The sequence below is a fragment of the Barbus barbus genome (assembly GCF_936440315.1).
Source record: "Barbus barbus genome assembly, chromosome: 44".
Taxonomy (NCBI): Eukaryota; Metazoa; Chordata; class Actinopteri; order Cypriniformes; family Cyprinidae; genus Barbus; species Barbus barbus.
In genome coordinates, this window is record NC_136722.1 from 5,347,756 (window position 1) to 5,369,289 (window position 21,534).

General features: G+C 35.9%; 1 protein-coding gene across 1 annotated transcript in view; it reads right to left on the minus strand.

Moving 5' to 3' along the window:
- LOC306862949 (myosin-IIIa-like) overlaps positions 1-21,534 on the minus strand; it is an 86,333-nt gene that overhangs the window by 23,145 nt on the left and 41,654 nt on the right. Inside the window, exons 10-19 of the mRNA XM_079406060.1 lie at positions 19,609-19,708; positions 18,838-18,954; positions 18,388-18,492; positions 17,437-17,520; positions 16,845-17,047; positions 16,128-16,226; positions 15,915-16,029; positions 5,686-5,812; positions 4,277-4,493; positions 1,991-2,138 (exon numbers count right to left, since the gene is read on the minus strand). Of these exons, the coding sequence (XP_079262186.1) occupies positions 1,991-2,138; positions 4,277-4,493; positions 5,686-5,812; positions 15,915-16,029; positions 16,128-16,226; positions 16,845-17,047; positions 17,437-17,520; positions 18,388-18,492; positions 18,838-18,954; positions 19,609-19,708 (1,315 nt within the window). The remainder of the gene's footprint in view (positions 1-1,990; positions 2,139-4,276; positions 4,494-5,685; positions 5,813-15,914; positions 16,030-16,127; positions 16,227-16,844; positions 17,048-17,436; positions 17,521-18,387; positions 18,493-18,837; positions 18,955-19,608; positions 19,709-21,534) is intronic.

Here is a 21,534-nt window from a genome sequence, read left to right on the forward strand (position 1 = left end):
ATGACTGGTCACTATCCACGTTCCTGTCTAACTGGGCTTTTTTTCTGCCAGAATGAGCAGCAAGTGCACAAGACTTCATGCTGATAGTAAATATTCTGGTCATGCAAGACTAATTCTACATAAAATGTCAAAAGAAAACTCTTTATTATAAGACAATGCATTCATATTTTGAAATGTCTTGTTTGATTATACTATGTCTCTGAATTTGATGTTGTCTGTGACCTTTCCGCTTGATGCTGCTATTGTTTTGCACCTGAATTTCTCCTCGGGGAACGTACTTCTGTTCATCTATCCACTAATGTTTGTAAGCTTCCAACAACACTGCAGACTTCTGCTAGCTGATGCCTGGAGCTCTGTACTGTAGCTACACTGTGCGTCAGGCCTTTCCTGCTACTACATGATGACTTCCTGTGAGCAGAGCACTCAACCCATGTCATGTCTGTCTTGTCTCTAGACTGCCATGTTGATAAATTACAATACACACATGGACCTAAATTATTCACTGGCGAAACGCATCAACACACATACAGAAGCTTGTCCAAGAAATCCAATCTCTGGTGTGGATTAGAGCTTTTATCCGCGGGTAAAGTCATCCTGCGAACAGGGAACAACCTCATTTTTTGGGAGAGTAAGACTGCTGCTGACATACAAGCCTCAGGGATGCAAAAACAACAGAGATTTGAAGCAACACGGTGCAAAAAATAACAGAAAACACACTCTTCAATGTTTACTTCAGGCTACATACTACTGAGTACTCTGAGTAGAAATAATAATATGGAGAACACACATCAACAAATATGATGGTTATGAATCAATTTTTACAGGTAAAGCTCAAAAAGCAATGCCTGGGTCGAATTCCACTAAAATGTATTATTATTATTTATTTATTTTTCTATTGTAAGATAATTAAGTATATTTTTGGACTTTATTTTGTTTTTGAAATTATTTTAATTGCATTTCCCCCCCCCACACTCTCATCGGTGTAATAAAAATCTAAATGTCAGTTCTGTGTATATTATTTATGATGCATAAATGAAGCAAAAATAATATTACAATGTTTTTACTGTATACAGTAAAGATTTTTTTTTTTAAATTATGTACATTTTCGCCCAAAATCTCATTGAATGAATGAATGAATACATTTATTTATTTATACTATAGGTAAAGAATCTATATTTCATATTGTTTTTTATACTGCCTTTTATTTATACTGATTTAAATAAAAAAAATCCAAAAACAACTAAAAATTGTATTAATAAGTCTGTGTAATACTGTATTGCAGAAATAATAATCTTTGAAAATTTATGAGAATCATCATGGATATTTTTTTTTAAATAATAATAATAACTGGATGTAAATTTTTTTACACAAAATGTGAGTGGTGCTTGCCATTGCAAAGCACTATACTTTATTATAATATTTTATAATAATAATAATTAATATTATTATTTTAGCAATGCCTAGAAGCCAAATCGCAATGCCCTAGCATCCTCCTTGAACACCCTAGCAACTGCCTAGCAAATAAATATATTTGTGAGATTTATCCGTATAAATACTAATGAATTATGCATCAACCACAGAAATGTGGCCATCACATCCACACATTTACCTAAAGCAGCAGTTTCTGTCCGTTTACAGAAGCACAAGCAAAGTCAGCGGCTCCTGACGTAACCCTTGTTTCAGATGATTTATGAAGGCACTAATGTAGGTTAGTCGCAAACGTTTAGAGGCACCAAATCACTTTCACCCTCAAGGCTACAGTCAGTCTGGGGAGTTGCCACGCTTGTCTGCGTCAAAAGAAAACGGAATATTCCACTCCCCTCCATTTCTCACTATACTGTGATACGATAAATGATGAGGTGTTACCACCATTTAGATGGAAATAAGGTTATGCCGAGAAAAAACAACTAAAAATGCTCCCAAAAGGCATAGAAAAGCTCCCAAACAATTCAATACTGGATAAAATGACTTTATTAGAGGCAGGATGTACCTGTTCCCAGGCGAAGATGTGCTGGTTGAAGTAGAACTGGATCTGCTCATTGGCGATGTTGATGCAGAGCTGCTCAAAAGAGTTCCTCTTAAAGTTTTCAAAGCCAAAGATGTCCAGAATACCGATGTTTAGACCTTTGTCTTCCTCCCTGGAGAGAAATTCAAGGATAGAATTAAAATAAAATAGATATGGAATTTAAAAAATGTTTGTTATTCACACATTAATACTGCCCTACAAAGGCAAAAGACCTTAACTTAAAGTTTTTTATTTGTCCAGCCAAATTAATTATAGATAGGACACTGGAAATTTGGCAATTAGATGTTTCATTGATGACAATTATCTACATTAAAAAATTGTGGGCTCAAACTAGTTTTTTACCCCTATTTTGAAGTTACTGTACTCTGCTTTTGCATTGTAAGGCTTCCAAGGCAAAAGGCAGTAACTTCCACATTATCAATATTTGTTTGCTGATCACCATTTAGAAAAACGTTACAGTAACACCTGTATAAAATCTAGTGATCATGAACTGTCTCATATAGGCTATGTAATGTAACTGTATTAAAGTTGTTTGTTTTTTTTGACCGTAACAAGCAGACTAAAAGTAAAAATGTGACCGTTTTGCAAACAATTTATTTGCTATGCTCAGTAATGTAAAACAATGCTAGATATAGCATAATTGCTTTTATTTTGACTTGAATGAAATAGCCTAAAGAACGACTTGTGGATTTATGTGAATGCCAGCAAGCAGGAATAATGCCCAGAATGATTGTGGATTAAACATCTCCGACGACGTTCATCACCATGGATTGATTTTATCTGGTTACAAGAAAAGGTAGGATAAGGATTTAATTGCGAACTGTTAGTAGGCTACTGATCTTATGATCAGGGCCGCTGCTGGCCAAATGGGTGCCCTAAGCAGGATTGCATTGTTGTGCCCCCCTCCCTCAAATATTATGGATGTTAAAAACAAACAAACAAAAAAACACCTACTATAGGGGTCAAAATAGAACTTTAATAAAATATACAAATAAATAAATTGTATTATTTACAAATTACAATTGTAGATCTAGACAGTTACCTATGGCTATGACTTTATTAATACAGTTGTCTGAATGATTTTATAGTCTCCAGCATTCAGAAATCATGCAAAAGAAAATTAAGCAGTTTTACTACGATTAAACCATGGTTAATTTTTGTAATGGTTGTGATGTCCACATGTTTTTTGTTGAAGAAATTACAGAGGCTGTGTCATCTATAGCAAAAAGGTGGGCAAAAATGAAAGATTAAGTGGATATTTTAATTTACGTTTTGGTCAATAGCCTAAACAAGGATTTGATCGTCCTGTAAGTGTAGCAGCGACAATTACCAGGCTCCCTTTGCAGTCATGTAATATAAATTGTTTATTTTGTATTAGCCTACATAATGTATTTTAAAAGTGTTATTCTATGAAACCATAATATTATAATTATTAATTAACCAATCATTATTGACTCATTGCTTTTATAAGGCATTTTTATAGGGCAGTCGTGGCCTAATGGATAGAGAGTTGATCTTGTAACCTGAAGGTCGTGGGTTCGAGTCTCATGTCCAGCAGGGAGTGAGTAACCAACACTCTCTCCACCCTCAATACTATGACTGAGGTGAGACCCTTGAGCAAGGCACCAAACCCCCAACTGCTCCCCGGGCGCCACAGCATTGGCTGCCCACTGCTCTGGGTGTATGTTCACTACTGTGTGTACACTTGGATGGGTTAGATGCAGAGTCTCACCATACTTGGGCACGCACCACTTCCCTTTCCCTTTAAGTCATTTTAAAGGCTTAGGTCTGTTTTTATAACCACACAAATTATTATCTTAATACTTCTTGGTAAATTATTATTTGAAGTAATAAAACCACGGTCAATTTCCTGTTACAGTAGCTACAAGAACAATGATTTTTGGTTTTATGCCTATTAAAACCATGGCTAATTTCTGTAAGGGAACATGGAAACTCAGAGAGAATATCAGATGCGTTGGTGGAGGTGAAATTATTTCAGACATTAAAACACGTCAACAGCCAAAAAAGTTTCACAGGATTATGAAGTGATGCACGGGCTTCGTTTTCACTTCTTTCTTTTTCTATATGCAAAATACATATAGAATGGAAGTATATCTTTCTAGTTTCTGCTCAATTAGGAGATATTCTAAAGTTGTATTTCTCCTGGATGGTGGCATTGAAAGAATTTGATTGCAACTGTTGAAATAGTGGCAAACCTGAGCACAGACTGAGAATACTCTGTCCTCTTACCCTGACTGGTTGTCGTTGTCTGGTTTCAGGAGAGAGTTGATGCGGTTGACGATCCAGCTGAACAGGCGTCCATAGAGGGCTTTGCCCATGGCGTCCCGTACTTCAGTGGCCTTCTCCACTGTGTTTGATCTGACGATGGTTTCTCCCCGTGTGACCACACAGTGAGAGGTCAGCGCTTCCTGGAGCTCATCCGCACGGATACACAACAGCGATGCAGCTGAACATACAAACACACAGAAACATAGCAACAATGTGCCGATTTATTTATATAGATTCTTGCCACTTCTACACAGTACAAAAAGTACTATTGCAGTGGGTACATACTTACAAGTACATGTAACATGAGTTTTGGGACATGCTGTCATCATGAAAAATGATGGTAAAATTACAGTATACAATCAAATTGTAAACCACAAACTACAGTTAACTAAAACTAAAACCATAGAAAACAACAACAATAAAAACTTTTGTTACTTAGAATAAAATACAAACAACTTAAAAGTGATCAATAAAAATAAATGCGTGTTACATCAGCAAGTTACCAAGACAACATTTCTCATTTTCATTTAATTTAACCTGATGTACTAAAATGAATAGAACTCAAACTCAAATAAAAATGAATATTATAGACATATTACAAAATCTAATAAAAATGACACACTACAAATTACTAAAAATTTTAACTAAAATATAAATGAATTAAATATATTAATAAAAACTAATTAAATATATCAATATAAACTAAAGTAATAGTGCGAGAAATTAACTTCTTCTACATACAGTTAGCTTTACCAGAGGGTTTCATTCATTTGAAAACCCTCTGCAACTATAGGAAATTAGTTTGCTATATATATCCCAACTTTCATATTTTTACATATTTACACTAATCAGTAATTGTGCATTTTTCTAATTGCTGTCTCCTGCCTCGTTTTTTTTTTTTCGGCAATAGAAACATCAGTGGTGAACCACGTGAACACCTTCTGCAAGGGCTTGTGGGAAATATTAGCCTAGACCCTTTATGAAATCATCATAGTGTAATTACAGATGCACTAAAACCCTACAATGGCCCATTACTATTAACTTGAACTTAAAATAGTCAAATGTGGTTTACTAGTTTGAGTTTGATAAACTGGTCTGGACAAGCTGGTGAAAATTGCCCTAAACCTGTCTAAATCTATTAAGTCAGCTAAGAGAAACAAACCACCTTAGGCTTGTTTATGGAGATTTTTTTTTTTTCTAAAAGGATGCAAATAGGGGTTTACTTAGGGTTTCTAGCAGCTCTTAAGAATTACATAAACCCACAACGCTCATGACTGATTATATAACTGTGCTCGGGCTCAGATCAAAAGGTTGTGCTGTACAGAGTGAAAGGTCAGACTTGAAAACCTGGAATATGTGACAGTTCTTACCACTCTCTAGTACTGCCATGTTGGAAATGTTGCTTTTGTCCGGCTGATGTTCGGAAGCGACTGATGTGAACTCGACATCTCCTGCATTTAGGATCCCAGCTAAGATACTGTAAACACTCCCGAGCTCCTAATAAGATTATGACAAAAAATTTACCACGGTTCATATTAATAAATAAACAAAATGCATTCAATTAAAAATTCCACAGAAGAGACGCCAGGCATAAATAACATGATTTATTACATGACATCACATCTATGTTTAAACACCCCAGCTCAGAGGAACGAATCTGCTACATATTTCTGCAAATGTAGCATAACAGCTAATATCTAGTGGCACACTGACATGTCTGTCTATTCGATTATATGGATTCCCTTAAGAATACAGTGCTCCGTAATGTCATAGCCAAGTCACTCACAGGCCTGTGATTACTCATGTCTCCCTCGAGAAATAGAAAACTAAACTGACATTACAGACACAGAGTAAGTTCTCTAAGAAGATTTAGATGTTGGCCTGGTGGTATTTCAGTGGTATAAAGAGTGGTATAACAGTGACTGTCCACTTCTTTAGTAATTCCAGAACTAAGGTTCTTAGCACACCTAAGCATTCTATTAAAAGGAATATTTATTTGGAAAATAACATACTTTTTTTATTAAAAATGTAATGTAATAGTGAAAATTTGTGATGAAAGTGTACTCACTTTAAGAACACTTATAAGGCTTTTTATTTCATTAATATTATATCTTTATTAAAGATTAGAAGTACACTACATCTTCAATTATAATTTGAGAAATAGTTCACCAAAAATGAAAACGTATATGTATATCGGCACCTTTGGTAAATATGAGCAAAGGTGGCTGTGAAAATAAATCTGCATTGTTTATCCTTTTTATCTTTCATTCAAAAATTTCACAAAATTACATCCTATCATTGAAGTAAAATAACTGAAAATGTGGTGAAAATCTCATTGTGAAATAAATGCTTTCTCTAGTTCATGTTGGCCACAATTAATGGCACCCAATTATTGCAACGTCCTTTTCCCAGGGTAACAGCTCTCCTATAATGCCTGAAGAGTTTGGAGAACACCTGATAAGAGATCAGAGACCATTTTCTTCATACAGAATCTCTCCAGATCCTTTAGATTCACAGCTCCATGTTAGTACTTCTTCTCTTCAGTTCACCCTGCTCATTTTCGGGTTCAGGTCAGAGGACAGGGACAGCCATGGTAACAAATTTATTTTGTGCTCAGTGACCCATGTTGTGTTTATTTTGATGTATGTTTTGGATTTTTGTCCTGGTGGAAGATCCAAACACGGCCCATTATAAGATTTCTAACAGAGGCAGTCAGGTTTTGATTTTTTATCTGTTGGTATTTGATAGAATCCATGATGCCATGCATCTGAACAAGATGTTCAGGACCTCTGGCAGAAAAACAGGGCCACAACATTAATGATCCAGCAGTATATTTAACCGTGGACATGGGGTACTTTTTTATTCCTGTTTGTACTAAACTCATCTGGTGGGTTTGCTGCCAAAAAGCTCTTTTTTCAGTTTCATCTGACCATAGAAGCCAGTGCCATTTGAAGTTCCAGTCGTGTCTGATAACTGAATTTGCTGGAGTTAGTTTTTGGATGAGTGAGGAGAATTTTCCTTGAAACACTCCTGAACATCATGTGGTGATGTAGGGGATGTTTGATATATATATATATATATATATATATATATATATATATGTGTGTGTTTATGTTTCTGATCCCAAGACTCAACTAATCTCTACAATTCTCCAGCTGTGATCCTTGGAGAGTCTTTAGCGACTCAAACTCTCCTCTTCACCGTGCATATAGACACATGTCCTCTTCCAGGCAGATTTTTAACATCTTTAGTTGATTGGAACCTCTTAATTATTACCCTGATGGTGGGAATGGGGATTTTCAATGCTTTAACTCTTTTCTTACTGCCATTTTCTATTTTGTGATGCTCAACTATCTTGTTCTGCTCAACTATCTTGTTCTGCACATCAGAACTATATTCTTAGGTTTTACTTGTGATGGATGATTAAGGGAATTTGTCCTTTGTGTTCCTCATATTTATAATCCTGTGGAACAGGATGTCATGGCTGGACAATTTCAGGCTCCTAGTCACCCTGGTGTGCTAAAAAATGTAAATATGAATGGGAATATACTTCAGAAATATTTTACTCATAATAATTTCTAGGGGTGCCAATAATTGTGGCCAAAATTCATTGGAGAATACATTTATTTTATCATGAGATTTTATCCCCACTTTCAATTTTTTTACTTCAATGATAGGTTAGAATTTTGTGAATTTTTTGAGTGAAAGATCAAAAGGGTAAACGGTGCATATTTATTTTCACAGCTGCCTTTGCTCATATTTATCAAGGGTGCCAGTATTAGTGAAGGGCGCTGTATATATATATATATATATATATATATATATTAGGGATGTGCATCTAATGACTGAGGCCGATACGATACGCATCTCGATGCATAGCCAACTATACGATACATTAAAGATACATATGAAGCAGGTACCGATGCGATGCGATACGATTTACCACATTTTACGATGCAGTGCAATCCGATTTCGATTCAATTCTATTCAACACAATGCGATTTGATGCAATAAGATGCAATGGAGAAAATATGACCACTTTTAATGCCTTGAGGCCTGTTTCATTAAACAAGTTAACCAAATAAGCCTGGCTTATTTCAGAATCAGAATCAGAATGAGCTTTATTGGCCAGGTGTGTTTACACATACAAGGAATTTGTTATAGTGATAGAAGCTCCACAGTGCAACAGAAACACAGCAACTGGACAGGACACAGATAATAAAAGAATAATATACAAATATACCAAATAGGCAATGTACAAAACAGCAAAAACACAATATATAATATAGACAAATTATGTGTGTACAGGTCTGATATGTGCAAATTTGAAATGAAAAAATACGTATGTGTGGTGAATAAACAATGCATAATAGAGTTGTGTGTTCCACGTTTATTGTCAAGTGTTCATGAGATGGATTGGCTAAAGGAAGAAACTGTTTCTGGGTCTGTTCGTTCTGGTTCTCAGAGCTCTGTAGCGTCGACCAGACGGTAACAGTTCAAAGAGGGAGTGTGCTGGATGTGAGGGGTCCAGAGTGATTTTACCAGCCCTTTTGCTCACTCTGGATAAGTACAGTTCTTGAAGAGTGGGGATGGTTGAACCAATGATTCTCTCAGCAGTCCGGACTATCCTCCGTAGTCTTCTGAGGTCAGATTTGGTAGCTGAGCTGAACCAGACAGTTATTGAAGTGCAGAGGATGGATTCAATGATGGCAGAGTAGAGCTGTTTCAGCAAGTTCTGTGGCAGGTTGAATTTCCTCAGCTGGCGAAGGAAGTACAACCTCTGCTGGGCCTTTTTCACAATGGACTCAATGTGATTGTCCCACTTCAGGTCCTCAGAAATTGTGGTGCCCAGGAATCTGAATGACTTCACTGCAGTCACAGTGCTGTTCATGATGGTGAGTGGAGGGAGAGCAGGGGGGTTTCTCATTAAGTCCACGATCATCTCCACAGTTTTGAGCGTGTTAAGCTCCAGGTTGTTAAGACTGCACCAGACAACCAGCTCCTGTCTGTAAGCAGACTCGTCACTGTCCTGAATGAGGCCGATCAGTGTGGTGTCATCTGCAAACTTTAGGAGCTTGACAGAGGGGTCTTTAGATGTGCAGTCATTCGTGTAGAGGGAGAAGAGCAGTGGGGAGAGAACGCAGCCCTGAGGAGCTCCAGTGCTGATGGTGCGGGTGTTGGATGTGAATTTTCCCAGCCTCACTAGCTGCTGCCTGTCTGTCAGGAAGCCGGTGATCCACTGACAGACAGAGGTGGGGACGGAGAGCTGTGTCAGTTTATTCTGAAGGCTGTCCGTTAGAGCCACAGGTCTGTAGTCATTAAGTCCAGTAATTTTGGGTTTCTTTGGGACGAGGATGATGGTGGAGCGTTTGAAGCATGAGGGGACTTCGCACAGCTCCAGTGACCTGTTGAAGATCTGTGTGAAGATGGGGGCCAACTGGTCAGCACAGATTTTTAGGCAGGCTGGTGACACACCGTCTGGGCCTGGTGCTTTCCTTCTTTTGTTCTTTCTGAAGACCTGGCACATGTCATCTTCTCTGATCTGAATTGTAGGTGTGGGGGAGGGGGGGTTGCTGGAGGTGTGAATGGTCGTGTGGAGAGGTGTTCAGGGCGGGTGTGGGGTGATTTTTCAAACCTGCAGTAGAACTCATTCAGGTCGTCTGCCAGTTGTTGATTCTCCAAAGTGCTGGGAGATGGTGTCTTGTAATTGGTGATATCGTTCATATCTTTCCACACTGAAGCAGAATCACTGGAAGAAAATTTGTTCCTTAGCTTGTCAGAATAATTCCTCTTTGGCACTCTAATCTCCTGTTCCAGTGTGTTTTTGGCCTGTTTATACAAGTGATATGCGTCCTTTATTGCTGTGTAACCGTGATCCAATATATTACGCTCTCTAATGGGGCATGTGATGTGCTGTCTGTATTTAGGCAGTTAGCGGGAGAGATTTGCTTTATTAAAGTCCCCGAGAATGATTAAAACAGAGTCTGGGTGTTGTTGTTCTGTGTCTGTGATCAGATCAGCAAGTTTCTGTAAAGCTGTGCTCATGTGCGCTTGCGGTGGAATGTAGGCATTCACGAGAATGAACGAACAAATCTCCCGCGGTGAATAGAACGGCTTGCAGTTAATGAAAAGCATTTCTAGATCTGAACTTCTTTAACACAGTTACATCTGTACACCACCTATCATTGATGTAAAAGCCGCGCGATTTCCCCGTTGATTCCGCATCGCGATCTGCTCTGATCAGCGTGAAGTTAGCCAGATGTAGTATGCTGTCCAGTATGTCGCCATTCAGCCAGGTTCCCATGAAACACAGAACAGCAAAGTTAGAAAAATCCTTGTTTGTCCGGGAGAGTAGAAGGAGTTTGTCCGTTTTTTTTGGGTAGAGAGCGGAGATTCGCCAGATGTATGCTAGGAAACGCAGTTCTAAATCCGCGATGACGAAGCTTCACGAGCTTCAGAGCTATGGCCCAACTACAATGTCCAGCAAAACGTCCGAATAATCAAAATCTGGTAAAAGATTTTGTGGTGTGTTCTGCCGAATGTTCAGCAGGTCATCCCTGGTAAAACTGATTGTATTTCTTTTAGTCTGACTCATTGTCAAATGATTTGGTTCCATAAAGAAAATTTAACATACACTCAAAAAAATGAACTTTCACTATTGTTAGTTTTACTACACCCACCCTTGTTCAAAGTACATAAAACATAAAAGTAACTAAATTAACACAAGTTAACTATGTTATTTCTACAGAAATTTAGTACTGTTGGCTTTACTTAGTAAGAGTTTGACTGGCCAACTTAACATTGTAGAGTAAAACGCAAAACCCCATGAATTTGGATCTTTGCGGATACCGTAGCTGCTCACCTGGAGGCGGAGCAACGGGACGGAAGACAGACGAACGCGCGAAGTACAAGAAGATGGTGATTTTGTCAGGTATGAATATTTCATAATTCTTTACCATCCTGTTAAATATCGCCAGGAAAAAGTGATGCGAGTGTTCACATAGTTATGTTAATTTAAGTTATCGGTGTATTTCGAAGTGTTTGAGTCTTTTAGCCAGTTAGGCCTGTTCCTCAAAGCAAGCATGTGGCAGTGCAAGGACTGCAAAATAACAGTCTCTACCAGATCATAGTTGTTGAAACACTATCGATTAGCGCATGGACGTTATGGTCGCGGTAATCGTTTTCCGTGCACTTACTCCGAGTGTCCCTGTAGATTTAAAACGTGGAATGCGCTAACTTACACAGCCATCTTAATTGTTGACTTCAAAAGCAGATGGCCAGCTCTGTTTTGTGAACATGAGGTAAATATGATGGAATAACTATTTATTTCTTTCATAGTTTTAAGTGGTGAAACAAATAGTAATTAATTTATCGAATTCAATCTAATTGTGCTTTATTCATGTACATGCAGAGTTAGCCTAAATGCTAAGTGTTCAGATGTCAATGAATGACCCTGAATATATTTTTAAACATGAAAACTATCCTTACTATAATCTTGTCTTAAATCTGCAGATTGCTGCTGAGTTCAGTCGAATCAGTACCGTCCCACTAAATCCAACTTTTATGTCAAAATTGGATGGTTACACAAGCAAGCTGGCCAGCATCTACGTTACCGGAAAAGAGGAGGAGTTGCAGGACGTAACATTTGCAAACTGATGGCTACCATCGATGAGGTTTGTTTATTTATTAATGATGTTTGTAAATAATTTCCACTTTATTATTGTGATTTATCATTGTCTATACTTTGTTTCTACTCTTCTACAGAATGATACCATCTCAACTCGGAGAGCCTGTATTCTCAGAGCACTTTCTGTGTAACGTTATCTTAATGAAGACTATGAAAACCTCATGAAGGAGTATGCAGTAAGTGTTCTCAGGCAGTGAATATTTAAAGTGTATGTATGTGTATATATATATATATATATATAATATTGTCATGAAATATAAATACGCAAAGTATATTTAACTCGGGTTGTCAAAAGTGCCAACTTCGGTACCATTCAGTACTGAAATAAAAAAAAACTTGTGATGTGGGAATTTTGAGCACTGTTGTGCAGATTCTCAAACAGCGCTGATTGGCCATAGTGTTCACATGCTCGACAGATGACTCTGATTGGCTACAATCATTGCTTCACACTCTTGACCGAGTTCTTACACAGGTTACGTTCACACATGGTAGTGACGTGTCTCTAAGCAGATATATTAAGGAACCACATTAAGCAATTATCACTGTTGCCAATTACAGTCACATCTGTTGAGCACATGAAAACTCTGATACATAGTGATTTCCTTTGGGGAAAAAAAGCTGGTTTCTTCACATTTTTTAATTTCAGTCCAGAAGCCTGTACTTTTGACAACCCTAACAAACATCTTAGAGTAGTTTTGTAAGTCATGTGAAACATTAAGGAATGTACAGTAGATACATTTTCTAAATTCTCTAAATTTACAACCTGTATTTTTGATGCAATTAAACTGACTGAACAGTGTTACTGTTTTTGTGTTTTGTAGGACACAGACTTTGACAATTCAGAGAGAGACATGGCCAATACTGTAGTTGGAATCTACATAACCAGACCTGAAGATGCATAAGCCTGTGACCCACCATCAGATGTTGGACTGATTGTTGAGGGAGTGAAAGTGCTTCAGAACCTTGGCGACGTCACCAAGGCCTGTGCTCTTCTTTTGGGAGTCATATACGTACAGCTTGAATCTCAGTTATCCTTCAGACCTGAAGTACACTTTTGAGTTTTTACAAAAAGTGTTGCTGGGACTTGACGGACAGAAACTGTCACAGAAAATACAGGTTCTCAAGAACAAACTTGTTGGTTGAACCAGTAAATCATTCTGGACAAATGAAAGAAGTGAAGATGTTTTTTTTTTTTTTGGACATTTAAATTGTTTCTGGTTTTAAAATTATGTGCCAGTTTTAATGTTATCTTTGTTGATGGCGCCACAATTTGAAATGGAGTTCTGCAGCTTTAACTGAAGTTAAAATTGTTTGCAGTTATTTACAAAGATTAGAGGTCAGTTTCAATCTTATCATTACCAATGACAAACGATTTCAGATATCAAAAATTGAGCACTGTAGCATTTGGTGACATGCTGTCTGTCTTGAACAAACTTTCCTTTTATTTTTCTAAGTAAAATGTATTACAATATTTGAAGGCAGTTGCAAAAAGTAAAAGAACAACATTTTGGTCAATAGTAAACATTCTTAGTTGTTTTTTTTTTCTGTCTTTTTGAGACAAACTGTTATCAAGCCATTAGTGGTTGTTTTCTAATAGAGGCCAGTTTAATTTTTTTTTTATATATATAATGGCTTAAATATTGGATATTTGAAATATCAGAAATTGAGCACTGTAGCATTTTTTGACAGGCTACCTGTCTTGAAAAAATCCTTTTTATATTTCTTAGAAATGTTTTTATTGCAATATATGAAGGAAGTTGCACATTGTAAGAATGTTCAGTATTGACCAAAATGTTGTTTTTACCTTTTTTTTTTTTTTTCTGAAACAAATTATGTAAGCTGTTTGTTGTTGTTTGCAAAAATAGAGGACAGTTTGAATGTTACTTTTTTACTGTTGATTCTAAAGATCAAAAATATCAGAAATGGAATTTTGCAGTATTTTAGGGCATGCTGCCTAATTTCAACAGACATTCCATGTATTTAATTTTTCTAAGTAAGATCATTACAAGGTCTTTTAAAGTGCAACTGGCTTCAAGAATTTGTAAAGAATGTTTACTGTTAAATTATTGATGTTTTAGTGTATTTGTTTCAAAGGACCTGTGAAATTTTAATTGTTTTATTGGTTTTAGCAGTTGTATATTGCAAAACCTTGCAAAGAAAATAAATTAATTTTGTTTGTAAAAATGTGTTTGATTATTTAAGTTTTGCACTTGTAGAGCAAATACTTAAAACTAAATAAAGTGTTCACCTTACATATTGAAAGTTCGTAAGTCTAACATAATATTACTAAATAAAATAAACATAACTAAAATGCATTCGTGACACATCTGAAAATTGTGTCAACTTTACCTGAATTTCTTTAGTTCATTCAACTGTATTATTACTTGTAGAAACTACTCAACACACTTGCGTGGAACCACTTGACACTCTTTTTTTATGTAAGTCCAACAAATCAATTTTTTGAGTGTAGGCCTAGATCAAGCTTAGTCACTGTTGCAACTTATGCTGGGAAACTAACCTGGTCTAAACCAGGCCAACTGTCAGGCTAAGCTGAGCTCCTCTAACACTGACCAATAGGAACACAATAATATTACCACTCTCTCACATACTATTTTTTTTTACAGTTTCGTGCCATGCAGCCTTTCTCTCATGGTTTTATGACAGCTGTACCTTTTATAGTTTGCAGAACAGATAGCAGAACATTAGAACATTACAATCTAAAATTGCTCTTTAAAGCATTAAAATAACTAAATTAAAAGTTAAAAATCACTGAATTAAAAATGAAAATAAATAATAAAGAAATTGACTATATTTTAACTGCTATAAGAAACACTTATTATTATTATTATTTTCTTTTTTTATTAGTATTGGTACACATTGTTTTTATCATTGTTCATATCTACACTGAAATGTTAAAAATAAATTCCTCTATAAAGAAAATTCACCGGGTTCCTTCCTGAACCCGACGTTGCGCTCCATTGTGACTGTTTCATGATTTTGGGATATCTGATATCTTATTTCACTGATAAGCTTGGATGTGGCCATCCAGACAAAACGGTCCGTCTCAAACTGGAAAAGACTGAACTCGACCGAAAGCAAAAGACAGTAAGACAAAATCTCCTGAATTGGCTGAATTGGTTGTATTTATCTTTTAAGAGTAAAGATAGAGTTCCATGCGTGTGTGATTTCCCTCAGGTTGAAAACGAGCATTAGAACCTAAGACTCTCTTCAGATCAAAACAATCCATTGCAACGAATGTGTGTTTACGTCTTTTGTTTTGTGTTGCTTAGCTTAGTATTGTGTTAGAGTAGTGAAATAAACTTTGATTCTATTAAGAAATCTCATATCTGTTGCTAGGTGATTTTCCAAGTCTAAATTACTTGCCAAAAAGATAACGTTTTACCTGTGCTCATGAGCTTGATAACTAAAGTTAACTATTTGGTTTGTTTTATCGTTGGCCGCGAATAAGATAAACACAATTGTTAAAAGATAACGGGCTGATTTTAATGCTTGCTGGACAAGTCGTTAATAAGGTATCGTTAACAAGGTATAAGTAGGACGTTCTGATTAATCTCAATTAATCATATAAATATCGAATCTTAAGAGTGATTCCCTAAAAGCTAAAGTTAGAACAATTCGAATAATTACTTACATCAGCATTCCGCTTGTCTATTACACCTCATTATTTAGTAATCAAACAACATTTTAGCCTCTTGTCCAAAAGAAACAACATTTGCATTTTAGTATAATGAAAGTCAGTGCTATCACCTCCAAAAGTAAATAAATGTTCTAAGTGACACTTATTATTGGAAATTTAATTCTAAAAATAAAGGTTCTACGCAGCAAAAAATCGCTTTAGTATTGAACCTTTGTTTAAGATTGTAAACACTTTATTGCGATAGGTTTGTGTACCTCTAGGGAGAAGCCGATGACTTTGAAGCACTGCTCCACTGTCTCAAACTGCTCCTTATAGAAGGCATTGCCCACAATGTCAGGCACTAATTTAACATTCTCATTGTGGAGATACCTGGAATTGAGAAAAAGAGAGTGCAAAACAGAAATAAGGACGTCAGATGAGGATCCAGATAAAAACAGCAGGCTGTTATCAGGTGCTCAAGAACTTACTTTGGAGTTTTGCTGTCAGACAGCTTGTAGTGGCCAAGTTTCTTCCTCTCAGCCAGACCAGCATAGATATAATAGAAGATGTGGAAATTACGTTCCCCTCTGAAAAAAATAAAGATGTTTGGTTATAGGATGGAATTAAGCATCTAAGCAGTTGAGAAAAAAGTCTTGGTTGTAAATGATGGCAAGTAAACTTATTAAAAAAGAAAAGTACATTCTCCATTTTCTTATTTTAAACTAAATATTTGAGTGCTTACATATACATGCAGATGCATACATACATGTGTGTGTGTATATATATATATGTATAATTTAAAATATTATTAGTAGTATTACTTGTTGAACAAAATGTATTGAATGCACTGTATATGTTTTAAAATAAAATACTTTATCAGTCTTTCTATTTCAAAAGTTCATGTTGAATACAATGTTACCTGCCATTTCTTTATAGTTAATTTTGAAATTCACTTGGAATTTCTGAAAATTGTAATAAATGTGACATTGTAACAATTTCCTTTTTTCATTGTGCTTTATTTTTTTCAACAAATTATTTTCACCCTATTTACTGAATGTGCTTTGATAAAACAGGATAATTATTAAACATCAAAATGTGTTTGGTCATTTCAGTCAGTCTTTGTCATTCAATATTTAATTCTGTATTCATGCTGAATTTAGCTGCAGCTTCAAGGTTAAGGCAATACGAGAGAGATGGTCTCCTACACGGCCTGGTGTACAACCCGAGACTTCTCCAGCAGGTAATCTGACATCTGAGCTCCCACCACGGTCCCTCCACAGGTGAACTTCATCTCCAGATACTTCCCAAAACGACTGGAGTTATCATTGATCACAGTGCAGGCATTTCCAAAGGCCTCCACCAGACTATTGACCAGCAAAATCTTCTCTTGGAGGGTTTGATTGTTTGCCTGAAGAAACAAAAAAGAATAGATAGATAGATAGATAGATAGATAGATAGATAGATAGATAGATAGATAGATAGATAGATGATAGATAGATAGATAGATAGATAGATAGATAGATAGATAGATAGATAGATAGATAGATAGATAGATAGATAGATAGATAGTCATCAACTCATTATTGCAAAATAAAAGTGATTAGGACTGAACACACATATTTCACATCTAGATATATATAAAAATCGTCCAACACCATAAATAGACATCAAAATATTGATTGAAGTTGAAATTATTTTATTATGTGAGAAGAATAAATCATTAAGTGATATGAAAGACATTCTATGACAAAAACATGTCATAACACAACAGTGAGAACATAAAGCCGCTCTCCGAACCTTTCCGAGGACGGTCAGCTGTTGTACTAATAAGTGGGCACTTTCTGTTTTCCCAGCACCGCTCTCTCCGCTAATGACAATGCACTGCACACAGAAACAAGCAGTTCAGAACATGACTGATGATACACTGAGAAAAAAAAAAGGTAACCTAAAATTGGCAACATCTAAATATTAGGTCACACTTTATTTTAAGGTCTAATTTTCGCTATTAACAAGCCATTAAAAGGTTAGTTCACCCAAAAACACAAATTAAGATATTTTTGAGAACTCTCTGACCCTCCATAGACAGCAAGGATCCTAAAACGTTCTGGGGTACTCTCCAAAACGGTGGATGACGGTAACTCGAGGAGTATAATTGTTGAATAAAATTGTTATTTTTGTTTTCTTTGCGCACAAAAAGTATCCTCGCAGCTTCGTAAAATTACGGTTGAACCACTGATGTCACATGGATTATTTTACCGATCTCCTCGCTATGTTTCTGGACCTTGACCGTGGTAGTATCCTTGCTGTCTATGGGAGGGTCAGAGAGTTCTCAAAAATATCTTAATTTGTCTTCCGAATGACGGTCTTACGGGTTTGGAAAGATATGAGGGTGAGTAATTAATGACATCATTTTCTGAAAGGGTAAACTAACCCTTTAAGTTTAGGTATTGGGTTAGGGAAGTAGAATATGGTCATGCAGAATATGTGCTTTATAAGTACTAATAAACAGCCAATATATTATTAATATGCATGCTTATAAGCAACTACTTAATAGTGAGACTCGGTCCCTATACTAAAGTGTTACCAAATATTATTTACTATCATTGAATCAACCTAACACATTACTTGAAATGACCAAAACTACTTCATATGGATTAAACCAGGTAGAAATATCTCTTTAAAGTAATAATAGCAGATTACAATGTGTTGATGGAATATACTGTAGGACCATAGAGGAACATAGTCTACCTGATCAGCATTATAGGACACCATGGACTGATATGCGATATCTGCAACTGCATATATATGAGGAGGGTTGGACGTTCTTTTGGCTCCAATGTAAACCTTAGAATGCTGTCAGAGAATCACAAAATATTAGACAACTGTATTTGACTAAATTGATAATTCACATTTCCTGAAACAAAAGTGTAACGTAATTAAGTGTTCTTTTAGTTTTGCATTTAAGTATATTCTTAAAGTATATTTTTTCCATAATAAGCACTCTTTTTTTTTAAGTAAACTAAAGTGTACTTCTTTTTTACAAGGTTATTTAGAGAGAGGAGAACATGTGAATGAAAGAAAAAGGGGAATTATATATACACTCTTTCTGCAAATGGTACAATATCACAAAACAGATACAGATTGATGGGTGAGGAAGAAAGCGAACGAGAGATGTGGCACACACACACACACACACACCTCCGGCGTGTACAGCTCCATTTTGTGGAATGGATTAACCGCTATGAGGATGTCTCCAACGTAGGTGTAGATCTGCTCCTCTGCGTAACGTTTCTGTAGCTGTTCAGTGATTGTGTTCTAACAGAGAGACAATTAAACATCACAGATGGCCGTCCCATCAAACCACTGCACACCGATACACAACAATATAACCATCTAATACCACATTTTCATGCATGACCAAACCTAGACACGGTGAGATGATTCATTATCTACTGCATTCATGGCTCTTTACATAGTGATTATTGCACACTATGTACATTTTGCTGCCATATGCAGCCAATATGGCCATACAAGACAGTTACACACATCACAGGTCTCCATCTGGTGATATCAGTCCAAGGACAAAAGCATAATACAAGTGCTTCCTGTCAGCACTGCTACCATAATGGATGAGAAAATATATCTAGTGCCAATGAGAGCCCTCTGCATTGATAAATCACCTTAAATGTGTTTCTATACAAACTCTGTTATTGTTCACTAATCTGTCTATTTATTCACTTGACAGATAAAATATGAGACTGCTTGGATGAGTTATGTTCACTTGACAGTCTCTCTGAAAAACACTGCTGGAAAATGTAAGAAATACAAAAGAATTCCTGCTGGAATGAATGGGCTGTCTGACAGAAGGATGGAAAATTTCCTGAAGCCTTTCCTTAGTCTGTACTGATGATCAAAACGTGTGTGTGTGTGTTTTGGCCTTTCTCTTGTGGGGTCTGTATTCATTCTTACTTCATCTAGAACCTCCAGGGTTGCCAGATCATCCGCGTCGTCACAACTTTGACTTTGAGACTTCATGTAGCTGCCTTTTTTGGTGTGGATCCGCTCATGCCTGCAACCATGAAAGTTAAAATCACAGAAATTACTCACACAAATGACCTTTGTTGAAACTACTGATAAAGTCATTAAAGGTAATGATGAAATAAAAATCAATAGTTATATAAGAAAATTGCTAAGTCAGTTTTTACTTCAAGGTTATTTTATTCTATAGTTTTATTATTTTTTCAAAAGCTATGCAGCAAAATTATCACAGTGGATTGAGTATGACATTAGCATAGGTGCTGTAACAAGCATGCAAAATACATTACCTGTTTATTTTTTTCACAAACTTTTGTTGGGGTTAGTAAGATTTCCCCCCCCACCCCACCCGCCCAAATAAAAAAAACTGAAAAACTGTTTTCATCATTGATAATATAAAGAAATATTTAAGCAACAAATCAGCATATTAGAATGATTTCTGAAGGATTATGTGACACTGAAGACTGAAGAATATATATATATATATATATAATATAATAATATTTCGTTTTTTGCTGTATTTTTGATCAAATAAATGCAGTCTGTGTGAGCACCACCTTTTTTAACACTAAAAACATGGAAATACTTCAAACTTGTTTTACCTATTAACAATATAGCCGCATTATACTGAATATTTGTTTTATGAATTTATGATGTTATTGAACAAACGTTAGGTAAAAGTAAGAAAGCCCAGCACATTGGACCAAACTATGTATTCACACATTTAAAAGAGTAACTCTTGAATAAACCCAACATCCTAAGCACTCTTAAGATGATTAATTACAGAGCCAAGAAAAGCACAACATATGAGCACACACTATATTCTCAATGATATTGGTATTATACAGTAAAGCTGCCTAACAACACATTCTGTGAATCACAAAAACACTGGGTACACAATCAACACTTTTGGTAAAGCTGCAAGGGAAGTCGCCACAACATAATATGATCAGAGACAGGAAGCTGCTACTGCTACATCCACAGAAAGTAGACTCGATCTAACCCATGTGACTGACAGTCAATATCTCATACCTGGAATCACTGTCTCTCCTTTCAGATATTCCAAGATGGCTTAAACAATAAAAATAAAGTTAATATCTTAGAAGCATAGCAGGGTTTGTGATGGCGCCGCTATAATGGCTAGCACTGCAGTTAGCAGTGTGATCTGATGTGATCCTTGTATTTTTATGACCGTGTTTATGTAAGTTTTAAAAATATAAGTAATTCTGATGTATCTCTGGCTTTCAAGGCTGATTACAGAGGACTCATTCTTGCATTTTGAGTTATTAATAAAGTGTTGTCTGTTTAAACGTGCTCTAGATGGACACGGCATTTCAAGTCAATAATAGTTTAATTTTTAAGTATAATTTGTCGGCATTATGTTTCAATAAAACTGAAATAAAATCTGACAACAGGAGTATCATAAACTTTGCTTATTAAGCACAGATGGCACAAAAAATGGAAAACATATATTTTACAAGTCGGTCCAGCTAAGACTCAAGCATGTTTTAGAGTAAATAAACAATATATTTTAAATGGAAGATGGGCCTTTCAAATATTCTGCCATCATATTCTACATAAGAATGCATCAGGTTTTTTTTTTTTTTTTATGAATGGATTGCTTCTCATTATACAATCTCTGGTAGAGTTTGGCCAGTCATTCCTTGTGAAAAAGAATAGTAAAAATAAAAATAGCATTCATTACGGAAATAATATACGTTAAAATAATATACTTAATTATGAACTGAATGTAATGTGTTCAGATTAATGTTAATTGCACTTAAAATAAAAATGTCTAACAGTTTAAATTTATATATTTAAAGCAATTAGCTGAACTTTAGAGTGATTTCAACTTTAAAA